The 16249-nt window shown below is 35.8% G+C and overlaps 1 protein-coding gene across 10 annotated transcripts in view; it reads right to left on the bottom strand.

Annotated features, from left to right (window-relative positions):
- The window catches only part of RASAL2 (RAS protein activator like 2), a 396637-nt gene that overhangs the window by 40627 nt on the left and 339761 nt on the right, over positions 1–16249 (bottom strand). For all 10 annotated transcript variants that reach the window (XM_037022379.2, XM_037022384.2, XM_037022380.2 and 7 more), the window contains 4 exons: positions 6291–6444; positions 4493–4591; positions 3394–3948; positions 953–1097 (listed from right to left, as the gene is read on the bottom strand). In XM_037022379.2, the coding sequence (XP_036878274.2) occupies positions 953–1097; positions 3394–3948; positions 4493–4591; positions 6291–6444 (953 nt within the window). The remainder of the gene's footprint in view (positions 1–952; positions 1098–3393; positions 3949–4492; positions 4592–6290; positions 6445–16249) is intronic.

Here is a 16249-nt window from a genome sequence, read left to right as displayed (position 1 = left end):
CATTCCCATAAACTGAAAAGTTGGCCAAGTCCTATTAATTTAACTTCTTAATTTTTCTCAGATTCACCTTTTCTCTTACTCTCAATGATTAACTTCATTCAGAGATAACAGAGAAAAGTAATATACCTCATTAATAATTTCTATATTGATGACCTATTAATATTTGGATATATTCAGTTAAAAAATGTTACTAAAATTAATATTACCTGTTTCTTTTTACCCTCTTCATACTGTGACTTTTGGAAAATCTACCCACATGTGATTCACATTATGTTTCTATATGATAGTACTGCTCTATATTATGCATGAAGCATTGAGAATATGGAGATAAAAGAAATGACTGTGATCTAACAGGAACTCACATCTGCTCTATCATGGTGTGCCTCAAAGTGTCAGCACAGTGCCTTACTCTAGGGATCAGTGTCTGAATTTCATGACCAGATCTGGAATTGCAGGTGTGTGGCCTAGTCAGTAAGAACTATTGATTGGACTGATTGGACAAGAATTAGTTACTGCTAAAAATTCTAGAGGTCTTGGAGGCAGAAATAGGGAGTTGTGGGAATTGGCAAGAGTTTCTTCATTTTTGATGCATGACAACAAATGTTAACTCTTTCAAGACTAAGGTACTATATTTATATCATGAACGTTGGGGGAAGCAGGTCACCTCAGGTCTAGCAGTGGCACCCACTAATACTATGGTGTATCTCAGCATCAGGAACTTGAGGTCTGGGTAGCTGCATGGGCTTTCTCTTCCTGTACGTATTGTAATAAACCAATCTGTTCCCCCTCCACTGGTGAGTACTGCAGACTCCTTACAGTTGAAACTCAAACTTTAACACTCAGTCAGCTAGAACTAAATAACATGCAGCATTTGGAGCTTGATCTGTCTGTCTCATGAGGATGAAATGACTTAGAGTGGAAAGGGAAAGCAAACAGCCGATCTCCTCCATACCCAGTGCATCATGGAGGTACTGCTGTCCTACCAACTTGAGGTACTCCTCAATGGACTTGGTAGCGATGGTGTTCTCTCTGAATATCAAGACGTCATGCTCTCCACAACGATCCACCTCAGACATCACCAAGTCAGTCAGAAAATCCTGGTAAAATAATGTTCAATTAGGCAGAAGGCAACTGAATAAGTAATATACATTAGTAGAAACTGATGATATATCAGACATCCTGTGAATGCTGTTTTAAAATTAAGCTACCAGATTCATTTGAAGGAAAAAAGTCACTCAGGTTACATAATCTTAGTGTCACCACCCTTAAGTTTAAAATTCCTTCAGAGGTTTTCCTACTGCATTTTTGATAAAGACCATAATCCTGAATGCAGCCTACAAGTCTCTGTCTGTTCTGGTTTCTGTCTACCTTCCATTTATCTTGTACCATTCTCTCTGCAATGTGTTCTAGCCTCAGGGGCCTCTTTCTAGGTCCTTGAATATATCAAGTCCTTTCTAACACACAATATTCCCTATTCACCACAAAGCTTCTTGCAAATGTTCTCAGTTCTGCTTCACACCCACCCTCACTCCCACCGACTGTCATAGAATTAATTCCTCAGATCTTTTGTATCTTAGTTTGTATATCACTTCCTCAGTGAAGCTTTCTTTGACCAATACTACCCCTGATCTCCCATAGTCAGGATCCCTTAATCCACACTCTTTACAGCACCTTTTTATCTTCTGTATTTCTCATTGTAATCATGCATTTATTTCTGTATTTACTTGATTAATACCTCTTTTCTCTAGAAGACTATAAGCCCCATTAGGCCAAAGACAGTGTCTAATTTTATTCATCTATTTTCAGCACTTAACAGTTTTTGACACATACTAAGTATTCAATATATAATTATAAATTGGTCTGCAGTATGAACATGGAATTTCTTGAACTTAATATTTGAACTCATTTTGTAGAATATCTGGCTATCTCTCTCTCTCTTCATTGTCTGTCCATCCATTAATTCAAGAAGAAAGGAAGGAATAAAGTCTTTAAGAAATAACTGCTTTATTTCTCAACAGTCTTAAAGAATTTGATATAAAATCCAGTATCTATTGTTCATTTGAAATGTGATAACATCATTTTTTTCAGTCATATATTCATTGGATATTTCAGTCTCCAAAACCAAAAATGGGGAATAATGCTGATTTTAATTTAAAATTAAGCATTTTAAACATTACCAAGATTTACTCTGTGGTATCTCAACAGTATGAAAGAGTTGTCGACTTAAGAATCACTATTAAAACTCTTGCTAAGGGACAGGAGGAAACCTGTGGGAGTGATGGTAACATTGTTTATCTTGATTGTTGTGGTTTTATTGGGTGCATAATCTGCCATAACTCACTGAATTGTTCACTTTGAATGGGTGTAGTTTACTGTACATAACTATACCTCAATAAAGTTAAAAAAAAATCCTACATGTATCTTTGAGCCTTAAACAACTGAAAAGCAAAAAGAACATATATAACTTGAAAGAGGAGACTCAAAATTTTGACAATTCACTATAAACTTATAAGCCTTTTTTAACACCAGAAAGCTCAAAATTATTATCAGTAAATTCAGTAATGAATAATCAATAGAAAGGAGTTAGATAAGAGACTAAATATTGAATATATTCTGATTTGTATAAAGAAGTCTTAAAAACGCTTAATTTTATTGTTTGATTCAAAATAAATTACTCTAGCTGTGAACTCCTCTAGATCTAAAATTTTACCATGACTATTTTGCATATAATATAATCTCAGTCTAGTTTAGTGAATGTCTCACAGAGGTGGTAATTACCATATTTAGGTTGACCGAAGACTATTGGTTGGTGTTCTTCATACAATAAGCATATTTCTTTTTCCATCTTCCTGAATTTTGCTTCTATCAAGGATAAGACTATCGTGAAATACCTACTAATTACATAACATTCCTTGGTACTTTAATTTCAAATTAAGATTTTAACCCCATGAAGACTCTTGCTAATGCCCATGCTTCTGGAATACCCCCTTCTGTGACAAAGGGATATAGTCATCAATTAATATTAATGTAAAAAAAATATGGTGAGGAGTAAAACCATCATACAACACGTAAAGATAAATAATCTTGAGCACACTGTGGGATTACCACACCAATCCTACCATTTATTTTGTCAGGCTATAAAGAGCTAGCTGTGGGATCTATGCTTCATGCAAATGGACTTAAAATAAATATTTGTTGGCCTCTCTATTTTGCTTTAGTTCTATAGTCCCCATATTTGCTGCATCTAAAAACTGTTAATAGGTTTCCTTCTTAACTTTTATTTGTTATTTAACTGATAGAGCAAAGCATATTTGTCTAATTTAGATCTCCAGAGTAAACATGCATAAAAGTAGGGAAGAGATTTGGGTAATGGTAGCCTCCTTTTCCACTCACCTTGGCTCTGCCAGTACTTTGAAGAATGTGCACTAAGGCACAAGCCAACTCCTCTTTATTTCTCACACTAATTACTGGTTCAAGGACAGAACACAGTATGGTGTAGTTGCTGGTGACAAATTCCGCAAATTCTTTGTATTGTTCCATAGGTAGAATGGTAATAGTCTGGAAGCGTGATTTAATCCGAATAGAAGGCCCTCCTGTCTTTCCTTTGTTGGGTGTAGGTGTACTCACAGGATACCACTTTTCTACAAATTGGCGGCTAGTCACACTGGCAGTGGGGATGTTGACTAGCCCTACATAATTATTCTTGTCTTTTTTTTTCTTTTTTTCCACATCTTTATAAATGTGAACTGTGATGCTATGAAGAGGCGGAAGGCTGTAGAATTCAAAATGTTCACCCCAGAAAATATTATCTGCTTTGGTCTTGCTGGTTGTACGAGCAAAGAGGGTATCATCAAGGCACAGTTCACAGAAATATTTCTTTTTAGGGGCAAGGTCCTTGGCTTCAATGATCCATAAACGGAGAACATTTTCAGCTCGTCTGCAATTGTCCTAAGAGGAAGCAGTGAAGTCTAGTTTAAGAGCTGAAATCTCAGAAAGACAACATTTTCCTTTCAAAGTAGGGGATGCTGACCATGTGCTTTGTTAAAGGTAGTCAATAAATAATGAAAGGGAATGCTATGTCACTGTTTAGGATTAACAGCAAACTCTAAACAAGAATGTATCAGAATCTTAGAAAGCCACATACATTCTATTTTACGTGGGTTAAAAAAATATCATCTTGTAGTGTAATATAGCCAACCTACTGGCAACTTGCCTTGTTTCTGCAAATAAAAAAGAGATAAGTAGTTAAGAACTTGTATTCTAATCCCATTTCTATCAAGTGCTAGTTTCTGACATAGGCAAGTTGCTTAACTTCTCTGCATCATCTTATTCACGTGGTGAAATCATGATATCTGCATATGGTTATTTCGAGTGTAGAACGGCACATGTAAATGTTTTAAAAGCTTATAAAAATCAAGGTATTACTAACAGCATCTACCAACTTCCTGTTTACAGAGTTATATATTTCCTGGACACCCAAAGCCACTATTACCTTATTTGGTTGAACTGTCCTTCGAAGGTTTTCCATCCACTTATCTCTCTCTGAAGCAGAGTTACAGCTGAAGCACTTACTTCCACTTAAGTAGGTAACCTGCAACATAAAGATTAAACATAAGTAAAAGGAAACAGGACTCCTTACTCAGAGTTAGGGATATGCTGTGAACCCAAATCATACTATATGAAACCAAAATGGTTATTTGCAAGTTTTGTGATATCTGTGTCAGCGTTTACATCTGCCTTTGGCTTTGTGATCTAGACAGCATTTACACGCATTTCCAGGTATGAGGACAAAAGCCATTCAGAATTCATCTCAGGAACTTCAAATTGGCCTACGGTTCAGAAAGATAAAAAATAAAAACCTTTCAGGCCATATCTTAATAAATTACTTGTAAAAAATTATGCTCAATACTGAGTGAGTTAATAAAAAATAACTCAAAAGGGAAGAAGGTCTCTAAAACGGATTATCAAATTTCTTGGGACTGCCTTCACTATAATTATTACATAAGGGTACTAAATGAAATTGGGAAGAGTTACAGTATTGAATTACTTTGGAACCCATTTTGCCTCCACTAAGTAAGCAGCCTGTTTATTTCCAGTCATTTATTAGGTTAACCTGGCTACTATTATCACTGTCCTTTAGAAATGAAACATGCTGTCTGTATGCTTAGCACCTATTACTGGGCTTGTATACAGTCTGTTGAACTGAGTTCCACAAATATGGGAAAGTTCAAGTGACTTTTCTTAAAAGGACACCAATAAATGACCAAATTGCTGAATCATGATCACATATTAACTTTCTCTCAGGTTATAATTTAGTGATTATCAGATCAGATTACATGTTCTGTTCAGTATGGCAGCTACTAGTCACATGTGGCTACTGAGCATCAGAAATGTAGCTAGTTGAAATTGAGATAATATTGTAAGTGTAAAATACACATCAGACTGTGAAGTTTTAGTTAAAAAAAAAAGTAAAAAATCCCATTGATAATTTTATATCAGTTACATGTTGAGATGATAATATATGGTTTTAATAGAATTTAAAGTTACACATGCTGCTTGCATTATATTTCTGCTGGACAGCACAGGCCCGTAAGGGCAGGAATCAAATATCTATCATAGGAATCATCACTAGTCACTTAGTAAGTTCATGTTAATTAATCAAATCTTAGCCCTAACAATTATATATATATAGTTTTACATTTTAATTTGCAAATGGCCAATTGTGTACATTTAGTTTGGGAGGGAGAAATTACCCTATAAAATCTGATAGTCATAATTTTCTAGAGAAAGGCAGTTTGTTCATTCAAGAAATTAGGCACCTGAAATGTGTCAGGGACTGGGGATGTATAGGGGATTACAAAAATAAGTAAGACATAGTCCCAGGTCTTGAAGTGTTCATGTTGCAGTTAGAAAAATTATAGTTTTGATCAATTTCTTCAGAGAAATATTAAAACTGGGGGCATAGGGTTTTAGGAGTGGTATCTTTATCAATTCCAAAAACTTAAAATACTAACTTAATATGTTATTTTAGTTTTATGACCTCTGCTGAGAATGTACTAATAAACCCACTTATATTGGCCCACAGGAGTGAGAAGCCATCAGTAATAATTTTAATTACCCATATAATTATATAAACAGATATCCAACCTTTTCTCTGAAGTAGGTAATTTTCAGCAACTGAAAACCAGTTAAGATAATCAAATCATCCATGTCATAGTAATGAAATCACAAAACTACTGGGTAGAAAACTTGCTCATTTAACTACTCTTCCTTCTCTCTACATGTTTTACCTCAAAACAGAAGTCCTGTCCAAGGATGCTACTATGGAGCGGTTTCACAGACACGGGCTCCCCTCTACCAAGGTCCAGACATTCCACCGCACTGCACGGGCTCAGCAAGGACTCATGGGAACGTGACTCCTTTAGTTTAGGCAGCCCACGAGACCTAAAAGTAGAAAAAGATATTTAAGATGGTGTAACTACTTGGAAATGGTGTAACAACAAGGAAATGAAGGGCTAACACAATGGAGGCTAACAACAAATGTACAAATGCCAATGGGAAAAATAAACGAGGAGCAAATTAATAGTCTATAATAATAGCAACCATATTCATGTGGCACATATAAACCACATATCTATTTGTATGTGGACACACATAATTTTTTTCCTCAGTAAAGCTCAAAATGTACTATAATATGACTAGTCTCAAAGGAGTTGAAAGCTCCACTACAGATATTGTTTTTATCCTTGTTCCCATCCTGGACATGTAAAAATACTACTCAAGGTCATCTTATACATTATTTTTCACACACTGGTTATTATTAGAAGACATGTTCTTTCTCTTTTCCCCATGCTCTGTCCTCTTCTATCACTGATAAAATAGTAGTGGCTGAATACTCATTCTGTTTCTTTCTGCTTTGTCAGAATAAACACACACACAAAGTCAAAGCCAAATTTTTCAGCACAAGACCCTGCCTTTCAAAGCATCTGATTTCAGTGTCAATATGGCATTCTGTTCTGGCAGGCTTTTGGTTCTGTCCATGCCTCACTGTATAAATATGAATAAAGAATGAAATGCCTTGAAGTAACCTCCTACCCTCAAAAGAAGTGCTCAAACTCTCATTTAGAAGAACAAATCTTTGTCAGCACCATTCAGGCATCCTGGCTGATCTTGTTTCCTAGTTGTTTAAAAAAGAATGCCCTGCAAATGACTGGTCACTGCAGGAGCCAGGACTTCACTGCCTTCCGCTTTGGAAGAATTAGCAAAGTGAAGCAATATGAAGCACAATATTCTTGAGTCCAAAACTGGATAGCCATTAAGTTTTACTAATTATTACAGTATTTATTGACCAAAACACCCAGAGTTAAATACATATGTTTCAAGCACAAGTACCTAGTAATGGGCTACAAAGAAATGCCTTGTGCAAAGATGCTACCTTTGTAAAACACATTAAATAAACAGCTTCATTCTTTTCCTTGAAATAACCCTGTTAACACTAAATGGAACTGAAATATTTAATGCCAGAGCAGATTTCAGTTAAATTATAAAGTAATGAGGTATAGGAAACTAGCACTAAGGCTGCTCTTCCTCTTCTGTTTCCATTCTAACATTGTTAAATCAAACTTCACACATAAGAAACATCTTAAGCAATAAAGATTCTAGTCCATTCTTCTACACACACACACACACACACACACACACACACACACACACACACACACATAAAACCCAACCATCATTTAATGTTTAGACTGAAAAACAGGTGTTCTGATATTCACCAGTCTTTTTAAGGTCAACAAATCAGTATCTACATTTCCCATTGATGATACATGGTATGCACAAAAGGGACAAAATATCACCTAATATTTTGTACATAAAAAATGTAACAATAAACATAACATTTATTTCCTTTTGTTCTACTGGATATGACAATGAAATGTTAAATATTGTAAACACAGTACATTAACTATAAAAACTAAATACTAAAAAAAATTATACTTTCATATAATCACCATAGAACATTTCCCAGTATGGTTAATAGGAAACCTGGCTGAAGGAATATAATACTCTGATCTCTTAAAAATACATGTAAAACAACAATTCCAGCTCATTTTTCCCAGGAGGCTTTAGAGGGGAAAAGCCTCTTGTGTTCTGGGAATAACCCTTTCAATGGGAAAAATATTTAAAATAGAAGGAGGTATGACAAAGGATTACTTTTAAAATTTTTTAGGAAAATATTCTAAAACATAAATCAATTTTATTTTAAACAAATTAAATGCCTACCTACATGAAGCAATTGTACAGCCACCTGGCAGTGCAACCCCAAATCATAGTGGTGTCACATGTCACGGTAAAACTCACTCTTTGAACTACATCTCAGAAAATAACTGTTTAAAAGGCAAGAACCAACAGAAGATGGTTTTCCTGGGTGTCGCTGCTTACTGGTAACATCTCTGGGTAAATGTTTTCCAGGTCCAATTTCAAGTCTTCAATAAAAGTAGAACAGAAATACAAACAACAGAACAGGAAGTCATCTCCCAAACAGGCTGCAGGATAGGTAATATTCCTTTTTTCTCTTCTGCAGGCTGCATCCAGCCCTTCAGGTAGCACAAACAAGGTTCCTGGGCTCTAGGCTGGGCCTGTTGCCATGGTGTTACATCTGTACAGAGCTTAGAGCTGGAAGGCAGCAGGGAGAAGCTGCAGCCTGAAGGACTCAGGGAGTGCGCTCTGCACATGTGACTATTTTCAGACAGAAAAGAAGGAATGGCAAGGTCTCTACTCATTTCCACTGACAATTTCTTGGAGTCAAAGGCTGTAGAAAAAAAATGGAGGCAACTGAAGGTGGAGGAGTGTCTCTTAACTCTTCTAGGGAACAAATTTGAGAAGCTTTAGCTTGCTTCCTTTATGGTTCCCAGTGCCCCACTAGAAGGTATCTGCTTTGTCCCACCTTGCAAGTACAAACTTTTTCTCTCATTTGTTCTATTTTCTTTGTAGTGCTTACCCTGGTTTAATGTTTCTAGATATTATTTTATATTAGCTTATCTGGGTTACACAAAACACATTTTTTCTTTTCTTTTAGAAAAAGCTGGTTAAAAGTCTCCATCCACTGCCTTTCCAATGCTGAACAAATTTGATTCACTATTCAGGTATAACTTCCAAATGCAGCCACCAACAGATATTACAATCAAGACATTCACAATTAGAATCCAGAATTCCTCCTACTTCCTGAAATTTCAAATATTAACTCATACTTCAGAATCTCGTATTGTTCAGCATTTATGTACATATGTGTATATACACACCTACATCCACACACCCATGAACTGAATACCAAAGCCATTAATATATTCAACAGCATGACTGAATAAATAGGTAATCTTTCAGTATTGGGAAGAAACTGTCTTTGAGAAGACAGAAGCAATTCCCAGAGAAGCAGAATTATGGTAAACAGGAAGATTAACAGCCTGGGAATGGTTTGCAGGGAGGCATTGCCTGTGCAAATATTTCTATATAATAGCAGTAGTAACCCCAAGTCCCCTCTAAATCATGTTTGCCTTCTCTTGTACCCCCCATATGAATTGATTTTTCTTTAATCTGTTTATTGGAGAGTTTTAATAGCTCTGTATGGCTCTACAGTTTACTTCTCTCATGGAAAGTAGAATGTGGATTGAGAGAATAATACGAGTTTAAAACAGCTTTCCCCAGTCCAATCTGACAATGGCCTTCATCAAGGAACCTAGCCCTGGAAGTAGACATTGTGAATCCCTTGACTACTGGCAAGATTCTCTTTGCAACCCCTGCACCTCTACCTCCCAACCTGCATCATGTAAAAAACATTCGGGGCTCTAATACATGATTATTTCTTGGTTTAATTGGGATACTGTATCCCAAAAGCAATTTTACTTCTAATTAAGGAACACCATATTCTCTACATTTTTGTTTTAAGGTCAGCAGACAACTTTGATTTCTCTGTAAACTCCAAGACCTCTAGCAATGTACTAGGTAAGGGTTAAAAATCTAAGTGCTCTCTACAAGAAGATTACCTGCTGCTTCCGACCTATTAAAGAGCTAAACTATAAGGCAGGCAAGGCTTTCTGTTACCATTAGAGTGAATGAGTATTAAATTGCTTTAAACCACATCCCATTTGAAATTAGTCTTAAAAGACACAAGTGAAGGTTTGGGGGATGGGGAGCCAACACACACAACATTGGGTACACTGATGAAGAAAAAAAGAAGTCAAAGAGTTCTGATTAGTGCAATGTGAAGTAAAGCACAGCTGCATTTTTCTCAGCTTAACCATCCAATTTTTTTAAAAGCCATATTTCCCCCAACATGCCAATGTTGCTTGGTGTGCTAGCTCAATCTGCCACTTGTTTATAGATTCAGTTCCAAATTTGGGAAACTTTTAATTGAAAATGCTTATTGCCACACAAAATCCTAAACTCCATGCAGGTGAATTTCTGCTGGGCCTGGCAGTTATAATTCCAGACCGCTTCCCTGAATTCTTGAAGAGACAGCTCAGCCAGAAGCTGGGTGCAGCAATACATGCGTGTACTCACCAGAACGTATTCCTAAGGCACTTTACTGTGTTTGAAGATTTCTTAGGATGCAACTAACAAAATTGGGTATTCAAATGATATACTAACAAATTTACATAAGGTCTAAAATGATTTTTTTAAATTGCATCTGAGATCTCACTTTGGGAAAAATGTAGCTTTACTTGCTCCCTGATATTACTGTTTTTCAACCCAGTATCTGTGAAAACATCTTAGGGATGTTTTCTCTTTGAACAAGCAGATCCTTTCCTGTACTATAATTTTAAAGGTTTCCCTCTCTGGATTAAAAAAAAAATTAGGGCTCATTCACCAGAGTTCTCCTTGTATGCTAAAAAAAAGACCCCCTGAGGATCCTGGCGGTACTGGGCTGCCTGCCACAGTGAAAGCCGGTTTGGCTGCTCATGTACTCAATGATTTTCATGAGAGCTTAAAAAATATATCACAAAACCACTCCCACGAAACTGCTATTTATGGAAACATAACTTGTACTGCTGATCTGCCTTCTCCCTGCTCTCAGCCTCTAAACAGAACAGCCTAATGAGCCCAGCTGCTAATGGTAAAGAAGGAGAGCTGTCAGCCTGAGCTGTCACTTAAAATGTAAAAACTCATGGTGAGGAAATTTATCATCATAGACAAAAATGACATTCAGTCTGTTTTGGTACATATACATGAACACACACAATGAAAGCGGACATAGAAGGAAGACAAGACTATACATATTAAAACACATTTGGGAGAGAAGACAATCAACTAGCTTCCGATATGACAGGCACTGGGAACAATCTTTTTACAGAAATTGTACCACATTGTGATACTTACTGTTGTCCTTAAATTGCAAATGGAATAAAATCTACTAGTGCCTATTAAACAAATTAAATATAAACATAACTATACTGAACAACAACAAAAAACATGATACTAAGCCCAAGCACCCTCATAAACTAACTCAACTAATATATTTCCTAAAGAGTGGACAGACTACTTTTTCTCTTTTTCCAAACGTAGTTAGACTTTTAGTCTCATTACTGTCATAAATTAAGTATGGGTGAAAGGAGGGTAAAAGAAGATAAAACTGATGGAATTCAATGACATTTACTTCTTAATCATTCCTAAACTCATAACTACTTACTTTCCCTTAGTTTCTCATTTAGTTGAATAAATGAAAATGTCTATGAATCCATTTATCCATCCAATAATTACTTGGTGTGCCTTATGTGTCAGGTACTATACTAGAGATAGAGGTGAGAGATACAACAGTGTGGAAGAAAGGCATGGTCCTTATACTCACACACAGTTTAAAGCCTAGTGAGGTAGCAATCCATTATAATACAGTGTGATAAGAACTATGAAAAAGGACGCAAAAGAAGCTCTGTGAACACTTAGTAGGAGCCCTGGATCTTAAGCTGGGGATTCAGAGAAAGTTTGTTAGAGGAAAACGTAATGTGAAGTTGTGCCCTTAAGGGTGGGTTGGAATTAGCTATCTGCAGATGTGGAGGTACTGAGAATTCTAGAGGGAATGGCTAGCATGTAGGAAGGCCTGTGGTGACAGCAGACAAGTCTGGAGTGTTTGAGGAACTGAAAAGAATTCAGCAGTGTGGCACTGGTGCAGTGTGGATGTGTGCTGAGGCTGAGAGAGAGCATGGGGAATACTGAGGCTTGAGAGAGAGCATGATGGAACTTGAAGTCATGTGGGTGTTTCAATTTGATCACAAGACAGGTGAATGGACACAGAAAGGTTTTGGGTGGTGGAGAGGAATGACATGAACAGAGGCATGTCTCAATGAGAGTATTTTGGCTAAGGAGAAGAGAAAGATGGTACACAGAGAGGGGGAATAAAAAATGAAAAAGAGACTAGTTCATAGATTATGGCAATATTTGGAGTAAAGATCATGAACTAGAGGAGCAGAAGTGGGGAAGAAGTGGATGGACCTGAGAGTAATTAGAAGGTAAACAGGTTTTAATGACTGGAATGTTGGAGGCTTCAAGAAGAGGGTATAGAGTCAAGGATAAGCCACTTGGTAGGAAGACGGTGATGTCCTTTACAGAGATGGGTAATGAGAGGCAATGCCTGTTGAGGTGATGAAATCAAGTTTTTGTACAAGTTTGAGGTTCCTGTGGGAGATGTTTATTAAGGAATGAATGTTTGTATCCCTCCAAAATTTATGTTGAAATGCTAATCTCCAATGTGATATTATTTGTAAGTTTGAACTTTGGGAGGTGATTAAATCATTAGGAGTGGAGCCCTCAAAAATGAGATTGGTGCCCTTATAAAATAAACCCTGGGAAGATCCATTGTTCATTCTCCCATGTGAGGACACAGCAAAAGACAGTCTTTTCAACCAGGAAGCAGGTCCTAACTATAAATGGAATCTGTTAGAGCCTTGATCTTGGACTTCCCAGCCTCCAGAATTGTAAGAAATAAATTTCTATTGATTATAAGCTACTTAGTCTATGTATATTGTTACAGCAACTTGAACAGCCTAAGGCAATGTGAAAACTGAGACAATAAACAGATTGAGAACATGTTCTAAGAAAATAACCTAAAGAATGCTAACCTTTAAATTTACAAAACTAATAAAAGAGACTGAGGAATTTGAAAGATAAAAGGAATACCAGGTAACTCAAATATAAAAGCCCAGGCAAGAGAGCTTTCAAGAAGGGTGGACTGTCCATTACTAAAGAAGATCAGTATGTTAAAATATTAATAGTAGCCATTCAATATATGAACTGAGAGATAATTGGAGACTTTAGCAAGAGTGGTTTCAGTGAAGTAATAAGGACAAAAATGAAATTGCAGTAGGTTGAGAAAATGAATGGGATGTGAAAAAATGGAGACTAACTCATGAAGTCTGTCAGTGAAGGGGTGTAAACTAGGAAACAGAGACCTGAGGTTGAAATGGGCTTGAAGGAGGTTTTTTCTTAATTAATCATTTCTTTCCATTAAGTGATAAAGTAATAAATGCTCCTGGCAATAAATGCTAAGAGCTTAGAAGAATAAAAGGTGAAGAATATAAATAAGGGTATTTCCCTCAATCTCCTATTAACAAATTTTGTAACACCTCTTGGAAACTTTTTATACATAGACAACTAAATATATATATAAACACATATATATGTACATATGTATATACATGCAAGTGGGATTCTACCATACTTCTTTTCTAAAGAGCATATTTTGGACTTCTGTCCATATTAGAACACACAGATATAACTTACCTCTTTTTAATGACCATACAGTATTCCCTTACATGGTCCTATGGTAGCTCAACCAGTCCCTGATGAATACCTAAGGGTTTTTTCTTTTCTTTTCTTGTGTGTGAATACACCCAGGTTAAAAATATATTTAGTATGTATATATACATCTATTGTGGTTTAAATTTCCAGTTGTGAAACTGCTGGACCAAAGGGCACACACATTTAAAATTTTGATATTGCAAACTTATCCTCCATTAAAGATGGCATAAATTTAAACTCCTATCATTAGTGCATGCTTGTATATACTATCACCAAAATGGATATGGCTGACTATCAAAAATCTTTGCCAGTATAATGGTAAAAAAAAAAAAATATATATATATATAGTATTTCATTATTGCTTTACTATGCATTTCTTTAATTATTTGGTTAGGACATTTTAACATGTTTATTGGCAATCTCAATTCCCTTTTCTGTGAATTACAAACTATTTCATGTTGTTAAGCCTTTTTTCTAATTGTTGATCTTAATTTCTACAAAATGATTTTTGTATATTAATTAATACTTTTTCTCTCATATTTGTAATTATTTTTCCCAGTTTATGCATTAAAACTGTTCTTTCATTACAAGGTCCTAAGAAATTGAACTATGTTTTCTTTCACTGCTTCTATTTTAATTTTTCATCCAGTCTATTTGGATGGATAAAATGGATTGGGGGAAGGGAGATGAAAGAGTACAGTAAGGAGTTAGTTTTACAGTTTACTGAATTTTGGAAATATTTTGACCATAACTTGACTCATTATTATTGCTTAGTAGTCTACTCTTAAAAGTTGTTATGTTTGTACATGTGTGTGTATGTGATTTTTATCTTTGATTTTTCCATCTTTCTCAATCCTTTTCTTAGCAAGTCAGAAGTCCTACCAAAAGAAGCAACAATGACTTGTAGAAAAGGCACTCAATTTGAAGCCAAAATCTCTATATTTTCATGCCACCTGAAATCATTTACTCTCTTGGATATAAACATAGCATGGAACACATGTTTAATTTATTCTTTCTGGACCTTAATTTTCTCATTTGTAAAATAATTATAATGATTTCTCTTCTTGTTCCTCACACAGTTATTTTGAGAATCACATTCAATAATCTATGATTTCACAAATATCTCATAAACTACTATACCATACAAATGGGGCTATCATTGCAGACAGAACTTTTTCACAGTACAGTGACATGTAATAGTTCATTTTATGTAAATTATTCATCTGGTTGAAATTAAGACAGCTATTCTTGAATATATTCTTTGCTGTTAGAATATGAAGACAAAAAAATAAATGCATGGAAAATTTTTTCTTATTAAGATAAAGCACTCTAATGGATTTAAAATGTTATCATGATATAATCAGAAACTTCAATTGGGTTTTAGTTCACCAAACTAAGGGATTCTTAATTGGCCCAGAGCTGTAAACACCAGTGAGGGAAACTCTTTAATCTATAACTAGACTGTATGGATTAACTGATGGCTTGGAATTCAATAATTTCTGAGAAGTTGTCATTCTACCCAAGTATACCATATGAAAGAGATCATTCTTCTCTATTATCTAGGATTTGTTTGGACTCTACCCTCTGTTTCAAGCTAATGTTAAGTTCCTTAAAAGCACAGGCATTGTGCTACAGGACAGGTATACAAAGATTGTTTGTACCCTAAAAGAGCTTTCAATCTATTGCAGTAAGCAGAAACATGAAAAGATAAATTTAAAAGAAAGTAGTTCATCCTATAAAAACATACCTATACAGTTGGCCATGGGTGGGCACATAGGGTAGACCCTTAGTCTATGATGATATATGGAAAAAAAGGAAAAGAGGTCAGGGAGCATATCACTCCCTGGGTTCTGCTGCATGAGTATGAATGAGCAAAAGACTGACAAAGGACAGGGTGTAGAAATAGGAAATGGTATTTGGGATGTACAAACAGTATGGTAAGTAAATGACAGACTTTGGTAAGATTAGTAGAAAGAACACTGAAAGTTCAGGAAGGACAGGGCCATGTTTCATTTTGTAATTTATGCTAAAGACAAGAGATTGATAAAAGTACTACATACAAGGGCCATCCTGCCTAAAGCAATCTACAGATTCAATGCAATCCCTTCCAAAATACCAAAAACATTCTTCAACCAACTGGAACAAATAGTTTTAAAATTCATATGGAACCACCAAAGACCCTGAATAGCCAAAGCAATCCTGAGAAGGAAGAATGAAGCAGTGGGGATCTCGCTTCCCAACTTCAAGCTCCAGTACAAAGCCACAGTACTCAAGATAATTTGGTACTGGCACAAGAACAGACCCATAGACCAGTGGAACAGACTAGAGAGCCAGATATTAACCCAAGCATATATGGTCAATTAATATATGATAGAGGAGCCATGGACATACAATGGGGAAATGACAGCCTCTTCAACAACTGGTGTTGGCAAAAATTGGACAGCTACACATAAGAGAA

Source organism: Manis javanica, chromosome 11 (genome assembly GCF_040802235.1).
Source record: "Manis javanica isolate MJ-LG chromosome 11, MJ_LKY, whole genome shotgun sequence".
Lineage (NCBI taxonomy): Eukaryota > Metazoa > Chordata > Mammalia > Pholidota > Manidae > Manis > Manis javanica.
Note: the sequence above shows the minus strand (reverse complement) of the source record. Positions and strands in the feature narration are given on the sequence as shown.